The sequence below is a fragment of the Diachasmimorpha longicaudata genome, chromosome 13 (genome assembly GCF_034640455.1).
Source record: "Diachasmimorpha longicaudata isolate KC_UGA_2023 chromosome 13, iyDiaLong2, whole genome shotgun sequence".
In the NCBI taxonomy this organism is placed as follows: domain Eukaryota; kingdom Metazoa; phylum Arthropoda; class Insecta; order Hymenoptera; family Braconidae; genus Diachasmimorpha; species Diachasmimorpha longicaudata.
The window spans coordinates 2463959-2481622 of NC_087237.1; the positions used below are offsets into that span (position 1 = coordinate 2463959).

At 37.9% G+C, this 17664-nt stretch overlaps 3 protein-coding genes across 21 annotated transcripts in view; 1 reads left to right on the forward strand and 2 right to left on the reverse strand.

Moving 5' to 3' along the window:
- Phcl-1 (pH-sensitive chloride channel 1) overlaps positions 1-8349 on the reverse strand; it is a 77680-nt gene extending 69331 nt beyond the window's left edge. For 3 of the 17 annotated variants that reach the window (XM_064132382.1, XM_064132381.1, XM_064132377.1), the window contains exon 1: positions 7982-8347. The gene's annotated coding sequence lies outside the window, so the exon portion shown is untranslated. Of the gene's footprint in view, positions 1-7981 lie in introns of all 17 variants that reach the window. The other 14 variants (XM_064132391.1, XM_064132390.1, XM_064132389.1 and 11 more) reach the window with 9 other exon arrangements.
- Positions 8350-10712: 2363 nt separating this feature from the next.
- Positions 10713-12741, forward strand: LOC135168339 (trypsin 5G1-like). Of its 3 annotated transcripts, none has more exons than XM_064132407.1 (6): positions 10713-10946; positions 11276-11349; positions 11519-11607; positions 11694-11943; positions 12242-12403; positions 12481-12741. In XM_064132407.1, exons 1-6 carry the CDS (start codon positions 10904-10906, stop codon positions 12628-12630), a joined length of 768 nt encoding a protein of 255 aa, XP_063988477.1. In that variant the 5' UTR covers positions 10713-10903; the 3' UTR covers positions 12631-12741. The 3 variants fall into 3 exon arrangements, with proteins under 3 accessions (XP_063988477.1, XP_063988478.1, XP_063988479.1); XM_064132408.1 differs by having other exon boundaries at positions 10717-10971; XM_064132409.1 differs by lacking the exon at positions 10713-10946 and adding an exon at positions 11001-11018.
- A 25-nt stretch (positions 12742-12766) lies between these two features.
- On the reverse strand, positions 12767-14939 carry LOC135168332 (uncharacterized). The gene is made up of 5 exons (XM_064132394.1): positions 14710-14939; positions 14381-14522; positions 13974-14314; positions 13492-13777; positions 12767-13192 (listed from the first exon to the last, which is right to left on the reverse strand). Exons 1-5 carry the CDS (start codon positions 14937-14939, stop codon positions 12896-12898), a joined length of 1296 nt encoding a protein of 431 aa, XP_063988464.1. The 3' UTR covers positions 12767-12895.
- Between the last annotated feature and the right edge of the window lie 2725 nt (positions 14940-17664).

A 17664-nucleotide genomic window follows, 5' to 3' on the forward strand; every position in this document is an offset into this window, starting at 1 on the left:
CTTACATGACACCTCGTAATACTTCTTGTAATTAATAACGAGACCGCCAGCGCGCTTCGCAATTTGAATTTATTCCGAAGTAGAACATGTAATATTTTTGATGGTGACTTATCATAACGATGAAACGAAACTACCTCATTTTCGGGCAACATAAAAAATTCCATTAATTCTACTAATTGATTGTTTAAGTCACCATTGAAAATATTACATGTTCTACTTCGGAATAAATTCAAATTCGGCGCGCTGGCGATCTCGTCCACTATGAACCCGAACGACCAATAAGGAAAAAGTCTTACGCATGAAGTTAGCAAATATCTTACGTAGCTAACTTAATTTATGTGCTTCTCCTTTAATAAACTCTTACATGACACCTCGTAATACGTCTTTATTCTTCGCTGGATATAACAATACTATGCCGTCATTATTTGTTGGAGAGGCCGTCTGTGTTCTCTTACGACAAAAACTCTACTGAATATTCATTAAATAATATAAACAAATCTCTGTTTATGGAAAGAAAGAAATCATGATGCCGATGCTTTGGTTTTTGAAACTTCGATCGTTTGTTAGTTCGGCGACTGCTCTCGAAGTGTGAACACATCTCTATTCATTTATTAACCTGGCTCCCAATTAAAATCTAATAGAAACGAACCAGAGCGGTTGTGCCTTTCGAGCGTATTAAATAAAAAGAATAAATAACATTCACACTTTAGAATCATTATAACTATTCCATTTCAAATAGAGGTACATTATAAATCATGTCCAGACCGGAATTATGGACTGAAATTTTTTTTTTCAATTTTAATTTCATATCTGAAAACGTGCAGGCATTCCAACAACAACAACAACAAGAATATTTGATTCTCCGTCCTGATTTATCATGTACACAAAATTCGAGTCGACTTGACGGTCCAAAGCATTTAATAGTACCGAGATATTTCAAGAGCCATAAAAAATCCCCCCCGTTATTCAAAAATTCACATACCGCCCGAGAAATCAACAATGCGTCTACGAATATCTTACCCGAATCATCGAAAGGCTCGTGCTCACCATCACCAGAGCATCGCAATCGATATACTGTGATTGTCAGTGTGCATATCACTGAGAAACTATCAGGAAAGTTGCCAAAGTGATTTCAACGCCACCGAAGAGACCCTTGGCCGTAATGCCATCCGATGAATGCGTTCCGCTACAATTGTTCGCGTTGTCAATTTACAATAAAACTCGGTGAATTTATTGATAAAAAATAACACTCAATTTTACATTTGCAAAATTCTCCCCCGTGGAACGAATTTAAGTTGAACTTTTTGTGCTGTAGTTTTTCCACGGCTTGGAAAAAATTCCAATGCAACTCTGGGTGAATTTTCAGGGGTACAACCTTATCGCGATGCGCAGGGACTGGAACTCGGCCAACTGCCGGGGCGTTCAAGCACTCCCGGGCATCCCAGACCATCTCACCAGCGGAATCTTAAGAATCTCGTGGACGCTCTTGTTGAATCATGATTCAATCTTTTTCATTTTTCTGAGTTGGAGAGGAAAACTAGAGCTTCTTAAATCATCGATTTTGTTCTTTACCAATGACGTGGTTTTAGAATTCCAAGGAATTTGGGGGAGGGGGGAGAGGTGGATCATAGACATGGATTGTTTGAATAATAATAATAAAAAAACAAAAAAGTTGCCTCCTAAGCACCACTAGGTGAAGCTTTCGACTATGCTGTACCTCGCAATTGCATACCAGCATTTGTTTTGTCTCATTCATTGGCTTGCTCTTTTTGCTGTTTTAAGTTTTCCACATACATACTGTCAATAGTTTGGTTATGGTGTTTATTTATCCTCGCATCCTCATATGAGAACACGAGTGGACCTACATTTTTAAGTGGGTTCCGAACCACTGGGATTTTCTGAATAATGTCAAAACGATTTGGCTATAAACTTTAATTCTTTATTATCGCACGCAGAAGGTATATCTTTCTTCTGTGATGTCTCCAGAGGAACCAAGCCTTAGTGACCAAAGATTTCACACTCTGGACGCATTTCGTAACAGGCCCTTGTTCACTCATTTCTGTGTTTTCCTTCTCTGGTTCTGTTTATTAAAACTATTCTAAACATTCCGCTAGTGTTCTGAGAAAAACTATAAAATACTGACATGGAGTAAACAGAGCTATGGACAGACGGTTAATTTTTGTCCACACATACCAAGCACTCTCAATACGGAGAGGGAAAATTGTCTTCTAAATGCGAAAAAAGTGAATTCAATGTCATCGCAATTTGCAACACTAAATTTCGTTTAGTGTTGCAAATTGCAAAATAGACGTTTTTGTGTTGTGTGTCAAGTGTGTAAAATAGTGAATATTGTATTAAAATCATTTGTACCTTTTTCCTAAAAATAAACTGTTTTTATCTTTTCAAAGTAACCCTACAATATAGAACTCAGTTGTAACGTGGATCACTTTCGAAAAATTGTAATACTTTCATTAAAACAAAGGGCGTTCTAGAAAGTGAATAATTTCAATCGTCAAATACAACAATTAATTACAGGATTTATTACAATATTTACGGTATTGATAGCAATTTTTATGTGCGAGTAAATGCCATTTCAGTATTATAGCATGTTGCACCTCGATTCTAGTACCCGGTACAGTAATTTTTCACATACTTTTCTCACCGACTAGCTCTCGCTCACATGTCTTCCCTGTTTAACCTGATAATGGACTTTGGAGTATTAAATTTAAACACGCTCAATAGATTTCCTCTATTTCTCAAGTTTTTATTTTTACAACTCACTGTTGTGGGATATTTGGGTCGGTAAACTTGGTCGTTGAATTAGTGAGGAAGACTTACTAATTTGGGTCGAAGCTCTTGGCTTGTCATTAAATCAAGGAGACGAGGTTCGATGACCTGAAATTCAGTCGGTGCCCGTAACTTCTCTTCGATTGTATGAATTATTAGAGGTGCAATGGCTTTGTTCGACTCCGCGACCGGGGGATTATCATTTGGTTTACTAGTTTAAGACATCAATATTTATTGAAAGGTCTGATAGTCGGTGGAGGTGAAAACATAAAAATCCTTTATTCTCAGGAACTTCAAACCCCATAATAAATTGTTTAAACAATACTTGCCATTAAATATCGACTCGGATGAAACGAAACTTCACCGAGCATTGTTCACCTCCACTGAATTTTGACAAAAAAAATTTCTTTGGTACATTTTTTCACAGAATCCAAACATTTATCGCGCCGTTTGTTTTCCACTCGTCGAATAAAAAACCATAAAAGTCGCTGATAAAAAATCCCATAAAAATAACCAATGAATCACGCGGAGAATAGCCCTCCGGGTAACGTCGAGCACTGGCCGCTATAAACTCCCGATATATATTTTTTTTTAGTCCTCCAATGAGCACAACTCGGAGAAAAAAAGCTCGATTGTCAACGAAGATAGGTTCGCCGAACTCCTCAGCCAACTCGATTGAACAAATACTAGAGAAGTGTCTGCGCCTCGTGTACATGAGGAAGACAGGAAATGAAAACCGGATGGGGATGAGGAATAAAAATGAACTAGCCAAAGTTGTCGAGCCAGGGGAAAAATCGATATGCGTATTTTTAGGACAAGATGGATAACTCGGTGGAAATATCGAACTGTATCGACTCCAATGGAAATGGGGTCGAACTACCTTTTTACGTGTGAATGATTGATGATAGCAAAATTTTTAATAATTTTTTATCATCAATCATTTCTCATATATACATTTTATTTCCTTTTTCCAATTAATTTAATATTTTTTTATACTTTTCAATTAATAGTTTTTTTAATTATTCTCATTAATGTTCATTTTCTCGATAAAACGTTGAAAAAAAAATTATCTCCATTACATAATGATGAATTATGATAATGATTCTGAGTAAAAAAAATTGATGATTTTAAAAGTCATCTACTCATAACGTACCATTCATCAAATTTTCTGGTGCAGTGAAATTATTCTGATTCAAAACATTACTGGAATGCAATAAGATGATTCCTAATATTGCAAATTGAATTGACTCGTCTCCCAATTCCCTCCCCCATTGACAAAAAAATGATGGCACACTCCGAAAAAAAACGATTCGATTCAGCTAAAAAAAACGCCGCAATCTCCAAGGACAAAAGAATGGTTGATGGAAATTTTCGTTTTTGTTCCCACCTCCATAAATATTTTTTAATTGACTCGCCGAATTCATTGTTCCAGTCTCGATGGAGAATCCCCCGAGGCCGTCCGTTCCTGCCCCTCGTCCCCCGCCCCCAATTTTTTTTTTTGTCAGTTCTAGTCCATCCCTTATTCGCCGAAACACCTGAACCAAACAAGCACAATAATGACACAGTAGTTCTCTCCTGGCATGTGTAAATATACTCGAAAGCTCTTGACAACAGTCCGCGACAGTCATGCCAACGTAATGATAATGATTTTTGCAGTCGAGTGGAGGAAAAAGAAATTGCATTTCATAGAAAAAAAAATTCTACCAGTGAATCAACCCTGGAGGGTATTTCACTTAGGGTGAAAGCTCCCCCGTTGGGGAGGTGATTCACCATTTTTCCATGTCAATCATCCCCAGGGTGAGAGATGTATTGGAATGACGATGACGATGAAAATACTCCACTATTCAAGGACATTTTTCGGGGAAAATTGATGAAAAGCTCTCAACGAAGGTCAGTTGGAGTTGAGAGCTTTTGATGCGATCCATGGAGAGCTTCTCATTAATGTTAATCGGGTGCATAAAATATCATTAATTAGTTTGACGAAAAGCTTTCGGTCAACACAACAAAAAAGCTCTTGATTCATATTGACATTAAAAAAAATTTTCTCAAGCGACTGTCGCACACAATATCGTCCGAATGAAGCCCAACACATGTTGACATCACCTGCCACAATATCAGTGCTAATAAATCCCAATAAATTACAATTTTCAAAATCAAATCACTCGGATTCTCCGCCGGTGGCCAACAAAATATCTCAAACGTCCTTGTAGATATTCTAGGAAAATCCACACGTATCCCCTCCCACCCGGGTCATTTCGCGATGCACCTCGTGTATTTCTATGTGTACGTCTAAATATTCATGAACTCTTGAGTGTCTTGTGACCCCTTTGCCGTTGGCCACTTCGAAATCTGATTAAATTCACGCAACTTAACTCTTCTACCGGGTGTCGAGTGTCCAGAACTCTTCGCGGGATGCACTGCCTGGGGTGAACGGAGTCCCCAAAGGATCATAATTAATTACCTACCTAATTACCTTCACGTTCATGCGGTTTTTATTAATCAAATTAATTAATTGACATTTTTCGCCTCATAATCTTCTGGATTTCCCTCACGAGTGATTTTTTTTCCCAGTTATATAGCGATCTCGGTACCGAGCAGATTCATAACGTCATGTCATAAAACATTTATCTAGCTCGCAATATGGCAATATTCCCCCCCCCTCCCCTCCCCACTCCCCACAAAAAAAAAAGACCGAGAAAATTAATTATCGTCGCTTGGAAATTCACCGAATTTTATGAACTGAAAAAAAAAAAAAAGTGAGTGGATGGTGCATCGCCAAGGCAGCCATCACAGTGACAGAGTGCAGTAATGTAAGCAACGAGTCACGAGTCACTCCAGGTAATTCTCTACTTTTCTTAAAAGCCCTTGGGAAAGGTGAAAGGCAAAGGAGAGAAAATAATGTAAAAGACTGGCAATCTAGCGGATGTAACGAGTGTCCGTTTCTCCGCACAGTGGAAAAACCGAACCGAGGAACAACATTGATGCACACATGGGAACCAAGTTTTCACAGTAGTTTACTTGTTCCAGTGTTACCAAGACGAAGACGTAGTACTTTGGGTGGAGGGTGGGCTGCTGCACGGCTATTTGTCGGGCACCCTGGCCACGTATTCACCATCTATCTCACGTGGATTTTACCGGAAACTCGAGGCAACATCGCAACTCGCAGCATTTCACATAAATCTGATTGAAAGGGGGGGGGGAGCGTGAGGATTATGTGAACATGTTCGATAGATAAGACGGGGGATAACGAGAACAGAGCATTACAGCATTACGATTTTTCAAGTGGAACAGCGGATTTTTTTTTTGACAAATTTTGCTTCATCCAAACCTCGACTGATTCATTAATTAGTCTTTATTCGTCCTCTCAAAATTATTTCGTCCTCAAAATCTTCAATCAGGTTCAATGACACCTGAACTCCTATTAATCCAAAAGGATTAATAGGATTAATCCAAAAGGATCCAAAAGCATTAATTTCGTCCTCTCAAAATTATTTCGTCCTCAAAATCTTCAATCAGGTTCAACGACACCTGAACTCCTATTAATCCAAAAGGGCCTACACTAAATGTAAACGAAGCAGGATTATTCCCCGGACTAAATATTTAAAAATCATAAGCCCTCCGACACAATTGACCCCGAAGTCAATTTCACCCAAAGGTTCCCCTCAACATCAGCGGATTGATGCAGCCAAATACAACCCCCCTCCCCCAAACCGTCTCAAAAACCCCTAATCCCCAAAACCCCATCCCTCCCCCTCACCACCACCAGTCCCTTCCATCCCAGCCCCTCCCATCCTCCCATCATTCGAAATTGGAATTTTCTAGCTCCTCCCAAACTATTCTCATCAACCAACTTCCACAAAACCCCTTTTCTCCCTCATTTTCTCCCCAAAAAAAAAAAGAAATTACACTCAGCTCTCCCCATTGTGTCCCCAGATGAGGAACGAAGCTTCCCGCGAATAATTCAAATATGTAAAATACAGGAATAAATAAAAATGTCGCTCCAGCTGAGTAGTTGTTTGTGTTATTGGCTTTCCAGTATTTTTTTTTTGTTTAATTCTCTGCGGAATGGTAACAACCCAAGCTGGATTATTAAAAGCTACGCTGGCTTCCCTTCCACCCGCACCCCTCCACCACCACCTCCACCCCCCCCCCTCTACCCCTCTCCATCACCATCCATCACCTGAATCACAAGCACGTCTTACAACCACGAAAACTAGTCACTGATGTAAGAAATTAAAGCACTTGCTTGAAGACGATTATAATTCACACGGTCACCGGGGCATCAGCTCTCTCTCTCTCTCTCTCTCTCTCTCTCTCTCTCTCTCTCTCTCTCTCTCTCCATCACAACTAGGTTTTTTGGCCAGTTGACAAAATACTGACACTACAAAATTCATGAGATGTGATTCAGGTGAATGTTAACTATTGTCACTATTTTATTGACAATTCAAGTGACTTGATGGTAACAATGGATATAGCCTGCCTTGAACTCCTCTATACATGATTGAGTAATTACTTAGTCAGTTAATTAATAATAATAGGAGTATTGATGAGGAGTGGGGAAGATTGTTTAAATATTGAATTTCGTCATAATTGCTGTTGTTGTTGGGATTTGTTGCGATTGGTGATTGTGGTTGATTCGATGGAGGTGGAATTGTTGTTGATGGTAGTTTCAAAAATTCTGACGCAGACAAAAATTTATGAGGCATGGTTGAGGTGAGCGATGAGAATGGTTGTGACATCTCATAAGAAACCGTTTTAAAGACATGATATAAATTCTCGGAGGTGTTATTTTTGTAGAAATATTTGTCAGGGGCTTAACGAGGATAGAAAAACTGTTATTTCAGGGGAAAAATTATAAGTGACAGGATATCGTTTATGTAATACACATAATGTTCAAGGGATGAAAAAATCGTTGGATCGTATTTAAAAAATCCAAAAATTATTCCCTAATTATCGTAATAATTAGGGAATAATTTTATTGCGAGTGAAAAATATTTTTTTATGAACGACACAGGGGATGCAGATACTGCACGTGCAATGGATCGAATAAATAGTCGATAGTTCAATGCTTCTGGTCCTGGTTATCAACTCACACTCGGACAGAATTTTTTCAGTGATAAAGATCGTCCTGCAGGACGCCGCAGCGAACGACTAAAATTCCCCTCTCCCCTTTTTTCTATCGCTCTGAACTTACCGATTTTTTTCAAACACACATTTCACGAATCCAAAGTAACTTGCACTGAAGTGTCAAAATCAATATTCATTAATAACGCAAAAACATCACTGGATTTTTAATAAACTTTGTATGTGGGTCGTGGAGATTTTTTAAAACTAAAAATCCGATGATTTAAATTATGAAACACGAGTCGGGAATTTGACTGACAGATTTGGGCACTGATAACCGATAAATCGTTAATGATTGACCGAACTGTGTCGAAATTGTTTCGGGTGTGTTGGAGGCTTCGCGGCGAATATCACACTGAGGGGTTGGAAATTCAAGTTGATCCGCAAGCGGTTGCAACCACTACAGCACCGCCACCCCACGGCTTTGTTTCACGACTGAATAAACTGTCGATCCAATGACTCGTGGATAATTTTAATAATTTCATTGGGTCGATTATGGGGGAGTTTATGAAAGGGATGTGAAGGACGTTGTAGAGGATGTGGGGGGGGAGTGGATTATCGCCTGCGATTACTCGTTCTTTCGGTTGTTTGTTTCTAAAGAATCTTAACGCAGGGGATTATTTTCTACTTTTTTCAAACGCTTTTCAAACTTTTGATTATATTTTCATGTTCTCCAAATCCCTCGAAAAAAATCAAAGGGTTTGGCCTTCAATTTTCACATATAATACCACAAGTGCTTCAAAATTATCGAATATTTCCCGATAGATTCGTTGCAAACAAATGCAAACAAATTCCCTGCATACAAATGAAGTTTGTATGCAGGGAACCTAGAGGGAAATATTCTATAATTTTGAAGCTCGAGTGGTATTCAGGGGATTATTTTTCCTATCCAAATTTCGGCCAAGAGAATTATGCCATGACATGAAAAGAGGTTTATTTGGTTAAGTTGTCGTTTGTTTACCAAAATTATCAAAAAATTATCGCATATAATACCACAAGAGCTCCGAAATTATCGGATATTTCCCGATAGGTTCGTTGCAAACAAATGAACGTGTCAAGTTTTCCAGTTTAAAAATCACGAGCGCGAAGCGCGGCTGATTTTTCTGGAAAACTTGACAAGCTTATTTGTTTGTAGAGAACCTTGAGGGAAATATCAGATAATTTCGAAGTTCGAGTGGTATTCGGGGGATTATTTTTTGCATCCAAATCTTGGCCGATAGAATTGCACCATGAGACATAATTTTCAACGAATTGCCATTTAATCTGTCAGATACAATTGAGGGTTACTTCAACATTTGTTTTTTTTTATATATATCAACATGCAAAATTTCCAGTGAAATTTCCAAGAATATCCGCTGAAATACCGTGTTGACTATACAAAATAACGTCGAATGGTGCAATCCTATTGGCCAAGATTTGGATGGGAAAAATAATCGCATATAATACCACAAGAGCTCCGAAATTATCGGATATTTCCCGATAGGTTCGTTGCAAACAAATGAACGTGTCAAGTTTTCCAGTTTAAAAATCACGAACGCGAAGCGCGAGTGATTTTTCTGGAAAACTTGACAAGCTTATTTGTTTGTAGGGAACCTTGAGGGAAATATCAGATAATTTCGAAGTTCGAGTGGTATTCGGGGGATTATTTTTTCCATCCAAATGTTGGCCGATAGAATTGCACCATGAGACATAATTTTCAACGAATTGCCATTTAATCTGTCAGATACAATTGAGGGTTACTTCAGGATTTGTTTTTTTTATATAGGCAACATGAAAAATTTCCAGTGAAATTTCCAAGAATTTCCGCTGAAATACCGTGTTGGCTATACAAAATAACGTCGAATGGTGCAATCCTATTGGCCAAGATTTGGATGGGAAAAATAATCGCTGAAATTCGAGGTAGGCTATACAAAATATCAACAAATGGTGCAATTCTATTGGCTGAAATTTTGGTGGGAAAAATAATCAAGAAAAAAAGTATTCTTTTAGCACCTTCCAACATTTCGGGCCCTTGCTGACATCCAGGAGACCCTCAAGCGCGAGAAACAACTTGCCCCAGTTTCGAAATTCGATGGTAACATAATCAATCATCTCTCTCACAAAAAAATCGAAGAGGTCAGCCTTTAATTTTTATATTGCGCATAGTGTGCCACATACCCCAGTTAATACAAAAAAACCCTCGATTTTCTTCCCCCGAAGTTCAATCAAGCCAGTGTCTCGCTTTTTGTGACCTGGGACCCCTATGTAGACCCCGCTAATTGAAGTCAGTTCCCTCAGTCGAAACTCCGGACACTTTTCAACCCGAACGAGGCTTATTTCTTTCATTCCACCTGTTCAACGAAGACAAAACATTCCCCCAGTGCCATTGTCATTGTCGGAGACTCAAAGGCTCCGGTTGGGTTTCTTTCTGCTATTGTGTGGCTCTTTCAAGGCTCGAGCTGCAAAATTTATCACCCAGTTTGATGCTCCCTTGCACCGATAGGGAATTTCCCACTCGCGAAAGCGGTTTTTTCCGCCGAATATCGGGTGATAATGAACATTGGGTCACAAAATTGTTACGTTTTCCAGGTATTGACACTTTCTGACAGAAATCACTGGGCTTCACCGCAGGCTGTCCAATCCTTCGGAATTTTACAGAATTTTCGGAAAACATTTTTGAATTCGCTGAACGATTTTTTCTGCACAAGCAAAAATCAAATAATAATGTGAAATTATTTTTTACTCGTTTTCTTGGAAAACTGCACTTGGAATTTCCATTTTATTTTTTTCGTATCGCCGTACGTGCTCGCCAATGACATAAGAGAATACCGATTGATAACGATTTTCCGATAATTCTGGTGGTGCATTTTGCTGTGCAGAAGTTGTTCCGCTGACGTCGGTCGCTCGACTGTTGTTTAAGGACGTGTTTATGCGAAAAAAACGTTCAGGAGATTGTTTCAACAAAATATAAAGCGCACACGACGAACATTTAGCAGTTTTATTGTTCTCCGTTATGGGCCCACGAAGTCTCTGCACTCCACTCATCTTTTCAGGTCGTAAGTGCTCCTGTGCAATTAAAATGTAAGGTGCAATTAAGATTTGCTGAATAAATTAGCAGAGTAATTCACGTGAGATTCATTTCATTAAGTGGCCTATTGACTTTTAAAATTCTTTGAAATTAAAAATATTCCTATACATACGAAAACTCACTAGGTATCACCACATCTCATCGACGTAAGACTAAACCTTTGCTCGTGTTAAGTCGATATTATATTGCGCACCACATGCCCTTAGGAAAATCAATTATTATTTCTAAATGTCTACAGCCATCATTCAGCCCTGATGACCCCGAAAAAAAATATATAAAATCCCCTTTTTTTCACAGTACTTCCCCTATTCTTGGAATGTGAATCGATATCGGGCGGCATAAATTTGGACATAGCTCAGGCGCCTTTCATGGTGAGTTGGAAAGCTCCGGAAAAATCAATGGCCAATATTTTTCCGGAACAGTAACAACCCCCCCAAGTACCAACAAAATCACACAGCAGAGGGCATACACTTTAATCTCTGGTCTATTGCAATGGTGCTTATCTCATTAGTGAAATGATATGGTGGTCTGTTATTTTAGTTGTCCTTGAGGCAAAATGAGGAGCACGTTTGCGGCGCCGCCGTCATTAGTCCAGACTGGGGTATAACGGCTGCGCACTGCTTGGCCCCGTAATATTCTTTTTCCTTCTGAAATTTTGAATTCCCGTCATTTATTTCGGATTCAATTTATTTTTCTTTTTTTTTTTAATGTGAAGATTAACAGCCCTCGTGACGGTGCGAAGTGGCTCAGTTCAGAGGGACAGTGGAGGGGTGATTCACAATGTTACAGAACGTTTTTTGCATCCGATGTACAAAAACAATAGCCAGGATTATGATATCGCGGTTTTTCGAGTGATTCCAGGGTTTGAAATAAGCGATACGACGGCGGCTATTGAATTGCCGATGGAGACGAGTGCGGAATTAAAGACTCGGTGGGCCAGTGTTGCTGGATGGGGGGCTGTACCGGTATTATTTATTTATTCACTTATTATTTACATCTATCAGCATCTGCTCATTTTGCCTATCAACTTCTTAACCGAGCCGATACTCCATCTAATCCATCTAATCTATACTTCATCTAATTTCCAATGAATTTAAATTTATTTTTCATTAATTAATTACTCCAATTATTTTTAGTCCTCAGATAATTTTAACATAAAGATACACAATTCTTACTAATTATTTTTCTCTTATTACAAATTTTTTCCCCATTTAAAAGCCGTCGAATAATGCAATTGCACAATTAATTCAATTATCACAATAGACGCAAGAGGATGATAATGACGTGACTTCAAAGAATTTAAAATACGCATTGGTACCAAGGATACCGTACGATATTTGCGCTGAGAACTACAAAGCTGTCTATACCTTGACCCCGCGACAGATATGTTATGGATACCAGGAGGGGGGAGCCGACACTTGCAAAGTATTTTCCATCATGCAAATATATTCAATAATGAATAATCGTGATACATTCACTGAAAAATTTAATTTATTGATAAGGGTGATTCCGGAGGTCCTCTCTACAATACTAATAACATTCTCATTGGAATCACGTCGTGGGGGGATGCCTGTGGGGAAAAATATACTCCTGGTGTATACATGGATGTCAGCCAGGTGATGGATTGGATTCACAACGTCACGGGGATTTGATGATGTTTCATATATTTTTACAAATTTATTGGAGTGATTAATAATTGATTAGCTTTTTAAAAATTTACCAAACCATTCATTAAAAGAGAAAGAGTTTTACTTGATACAGAATATTATTAAAAACACGAGTCCCCAATTTTCATAATTCAAGGAATGGAATTTTATTATCTCCAATTTATCGCCATTATCACATTAGATCATCAAAATATTGTACTTCCCTTATTATTTCCATTTTTTCGAGCGCGTACTTTGGCCTTTATCTTTATCACTTTGTCATTACGAAACGCACAGTCTTCCCATCCTCTGCAATGACAATTTCCGCATCTTTGTACTTGAGGAGATTGTTGGTCTTCTGAATGTTCCACTGGGTGTATCCATTCTCGTAGAATTCCGGGAGTGTATTGATACCAGCCAGAGTGGCTAATTGATTATTGTACTCCCACTGGCGATTTCCCAGGACGTGTCCATGACGTTTTTCATTGTAAGGCCTCGTGTCCTCGAGCATAATGTCTTTGGAAGGCAGGTCAATCCGGCCTTTTAATAAACTCAGGAAAAATAAGATCTGTGTGGGAGAAAACATTTAATAATTTGCAAACCCATGACAAATTACTTTCATCTTAAATTATTTGAATTGACTTATTAGGCTTATTTAACCTGGACCAAACAATAATAAGTTTCTAATTTATATGAATTTTTTCAATTCTCTATTTGCTTGAGAAATTGTTGGAAAGATTCAATAGCAAAGAAAGGAATAATTATTCTTCTCGTAAAACATTTTCTCATCAGCATTTGAATTGAAAAAATACCCTCAAGGAGAATGAATAGTATAAACAAAAGAATTTATATTCATCTGGCACTTACCTGCAGATGAAACAGCGGAAAAGGAATGACTCTCGAGGGTAATCCCACAAGACACATCTTGGGATGCTCAATATTAATCAAATGCTTCCACAGTGGAGTAACAAAATTATCATCAACCCTGACTTTGCACTCCTCATGTAAAAACGGAAATGCGAATTCGTATCCTGTACAGTACAGAAGGGCATCGGCAGTCAGAACAGTTCCGTCTTTCAGAGTGAATTTATTTCCATCGATGGATTTCACCCCCATGACTTGTGACATATTTGTCAGTAATGGGCTCTCTAATCTAAATAAATTACCAATTTATTTTTGGACAGCATTTTTTCCTCGAATATAAATTCATGGGAGGAGAAGAATTTATGTCAAAGGGAAAATTGATTTTTAAATGTAAATTATCAATTTCTCTTGAGACAGGAATTCGTGATACCCATGATATTTATTTACATCGAGAATAACACAATGAAATTGTATTTCGCCATTACCTGGGGCCATTGTGGCTCAAATAAACGAAATTAGCCCGACTGGCGATCTCAATGCCAATGTCGATGCCAGACGGACCGGCTCCGAGGACAATAACCGTTTTTCCCTCATAAATATCTGGCTTCCTGTATTGATGACTGTGCATAGCACACCCCGTAAATGTCTCGATTCCAGTTATTTTCGGAACTTTCGGAACTGAGTAATGACCATTGCAAACCATAACAGCATCAAACACCCTCTCCTCCAGGGCCTTAGTCTTGAGATTTCTAATTGCAACCCTCCACGTGGTTTCTCTCCAAAGTCCATTGACTATCGGTCGAACGCACTCGACCATTGTATTGAACTATCATCCAAATGTTCATTAATCCAAATGAGGGTACAGCTGATAGAAAAAAGCAATTGATATTACCTGAATAAATCGGCGGATTGCAAAGTGATCGGCGTAAGCATTGAGATAATCCAGGATCTGTTGGTGGGTACCACAACTTGGACGGGTTTGATTCATTATTTGGTAATCCGGAAAGTTCATCAATTTGGTCGGGAAGTTGGTTCTGTTGTTGAATAAATGTTTATAATTATCAACGGAATTAAAGTGTTCTATTAAGGCAATTGTTCCAGTAAAAATGGTGATTTGTTTTTTCAATATCGTGAATGCAATTTTTGTCTGTTTTCCACAATTTTTTAATTACTGCAAAACAGACTGGGACAAATTAACATTTTTTTTCATCCCATAATTACCTCAAATTTTTATACATACTGGAGTGAATGGGCACACCATAGCCATCGTTTCCAGTTTCCTCGACGTAGACCCAAGTCCCTCCCACCTTGTCGGATAATTCAAAAATAGCGGGCTCGAAGTGCGCTAGATCACTAGAAAGATGTCGAACTGCGCACAAACCAGCGGCTCCAGCGCCAATGACACACACCCGTATTTTTTTATGCCCTCCCCCACCAATCTCCATATCCATAATTTATTGCTGGCGTCTGCCAGCGGAAAACTTTATGATTAAAAACACTCGAAAAGCAAATTGTCCGTTATCAGACACTGAAATTGAGAGGGGAGGCAGGAGAGAAGTTTTTTCAGACTATGAATTGTGAGGCCCCCGAGAGTCGACTGGAATTAGCGGGACGATGACACGATTTTATGCGTTTGGGTGACAACTTGCCTCTGGGAAATTAAATAACCGCAGATGTGCAACCACTCAGCAGTAGTGGGAGAGCTTCTTGCAGCGCTGCCTCATTCTTATCTTTGATCCGCAGATAAAATTATAAAATCCTAGATAATTAAATAGTCAATGGGGAGAGGGGATGGACACATTGCGATAATAATTGTGGAAATGCACTAATAGCATTAAAATATTTATTACTCTTCTCTTCATAATATTATAATACCTCGTAATTAAGGGGTAATGTAATTGAAATAAATTGAATAGTATTGAACTTATTGTTGTATCCAGTTCTGAGCAAGTTATTGTTATTTTTTAAATCTTTCTATGTTACATTTTATTCTGCATTTTTCAATCGATTATTCGCTAATTGTCTCTCGAATTCCAATTTTCGCACGAGAGAACCAATTAATTTGTGGGGTGGGGAATAGCTTCAATCTCATTCTCTCCATTTTCACATATCCACATTAGTGATGGAAAATTCCATGGAAATTCATTTGACAATTTCCCTGTTTCGTGAGTCAGATAAGATGACTTTGAATTTTTTCAGATTTTTTGACGCATCCTGGAAGCAGCCATGATTTTCTGGGAAATTCCTTTTTCAAATGGACGTAATTTTCCGAAAAGTGAAACGAATTTATGAATTCGCATGGGACAGGTTCGCATGGGTTCGCTTCATTTTTCGGAAAATTAAGAACATTTATAGATTAAAAAATTAAAAAAAAAAAAGACTACCCTCAGAATGCGTTGAAAAGTCACCGCTTTTTACCAAACAACTACCGAGATAATAGACGATATTACATGGAATTCCCCTCATGCATTATTATGTTCGTAACGTACTATATTGTTCTGCTGAACACACATGCAGCTCAATTTTAATCGTAATTCGCTCACATCCGTCTTGGCGATGTACAGCAGGAGATGCAATTAAATAAGCACAACTGCTCAACTAAGTCCTTTACAATATTTCCCACTGTACATCGGCGGAATATTATTTATGTACAAGAGCAACAATTGAAGAAATATTGTTAATAATGCATAATGCATCTTTCTCATTTTTTTATTGACGAAAGATTCATGATGACCTTCAACGGTTATTCTTCATCAACTCAATTTTGAAACTTTTCAAACAAAAATATCATGTGTCAACAGGTCCGTCCGAGGCTATAAATATACAAAACAATGGGTGTTTAATCTACATTAGGGAAGGATTATGACAAGAACAATTCCATTTCGTGGATTAATATAAAAAATTCAGTGGAATGACGATCTACTGTGAATTGCTTCTGTCTGAGGTTTTGCTTTTCGACTGTTAGACGCAACGTCAGATTAAAAATGTTTTTTTTTATTCTAGGATTTCAATCGTAAGATATTATTTTGATTGACAATAATTTAAAGACTCTTCTCAGTAGAATTTTCGAAAAATTCATACATAATGCGAAAATATAATGAACACCCAAAAATTTTAATTCTCAGATTTTAATTAGACAATGGAAAAATGAAAAAATTCACAATATTCAATTGAATCAATCTACAAATCCCCTAATTAGCCTCTGAGAATTATAATTTGAATTTACGCATTGGACTCGATAGATCGAAAAAACCTCTCAAAAACAAAATCCACATGGTTGATGCCAGTATTTTTGGTCTGTCGTTAAAAGTTCTCATTAATGCCATTGGCTAAACACACCGCAGAAAGCAAACCACTTCCTCTGATCCATCATTCGTCAACGGAAATGCGTAATAAAAATATAATCCTTGGAAAAAAAAACAGGATGGAAGAGCAGTGGTTACCACCAAACCAGCACTTTATCAATTTCACATTTTCTCGACGCCTCGATCAAAGAATCAATATTAATTCATAAACATTGGACTCCAGGGGGTCCGTTAAATTAGTCGATTATTTACAAAAAAAAATTAATCGTTACTCCCACAGAATACGTCAGGAAAGAAAAGAATATGTTATGTTATAAATGGAAGAGCTGTAATCACGATTTCTTTTCCATCGATTTTTATACACAAGAGATTCTACGTAATTGGGTTATTCCACTGATAACGTGGCGATATTTTTAGTAAAATATATATTCGGTTTATCATTTGTTTTATTTATTTTCATGTGCTGCTTTCAACTATCGATTTTATTGAGGAGATAATTATTAGTATCGTGTCAAGTCGAAGAGACACGTTATCAGAATAATAATTTATTTATTATATTTTTTGCATCTGTGTTGAATGCAATTCAATAAGTTCAGGGAATAAATGATATCCTCGAATCCAAAGGAGATGGAAAAATCTTTGTCCTAAGCTTTTTGTAGCTCTCACTTCACACTACAAAAAATGTTATCATGAAAATTTTAATATCAGACTTCCATTGCGAGGTATCAGCGATAATTGACCTACAATGAATGGTGATCGATCTTGTCTGCAAATCAATCAACAGCTATTCTCTTTGCTATTACCGCCTTGAAAATTTTTCAAGAGTTATTGAACTTCCATAAACAATTACCTCCCCTGTAATTACCCCCTC

Excerpts from the sequence above, each read along its gene's own strand:
- LOC135168339 (XM_064132407.1), top strand. The coding sequence starts at position 10,904 with ATGGGCCCACGAAGTCTCTGCACTCCACTCATCTTTTCAGGTC. Across the intron at positions 11,350-11,518 it reads TAGCTCAGGCGCCTTTCATG|TTGTCCTTGAGGCAAAATGA; the intron begins GTGAGTTGGAAA and ends CTGTTATTTTAG. Across the intron at positions 11,944-12,241 it reads CTGGATGGGGGGCTGTACCG|ACGCAAGAGGATGATAATGA; the intron begins GTATTATTTATT and ends TTATCACAATAG.
- LOC135168332 (XM_064132394.1), bottom strand. The coding sequence starts at position 14,939 with ATGGATATGGAGATTGGTGGGGGAGGGCATAAAAAAATACGGGTGTGT. Across the intron at positions 14,315-14,380 it reads CAATCCGCCGATTTATTCAG|TTCAATACAATGGTCGAGTG; the intron begins GTAATATCAATT and ends TTTGGATGATAG. Across the intron at positions 13,193-13,491 it reads TTCCGCTGTTTCATCTGCAG|ATCTTATTTTTCCTGAGTTT; the intron begins GTAAGTGCCAGA and ends TCTCCCACACAG.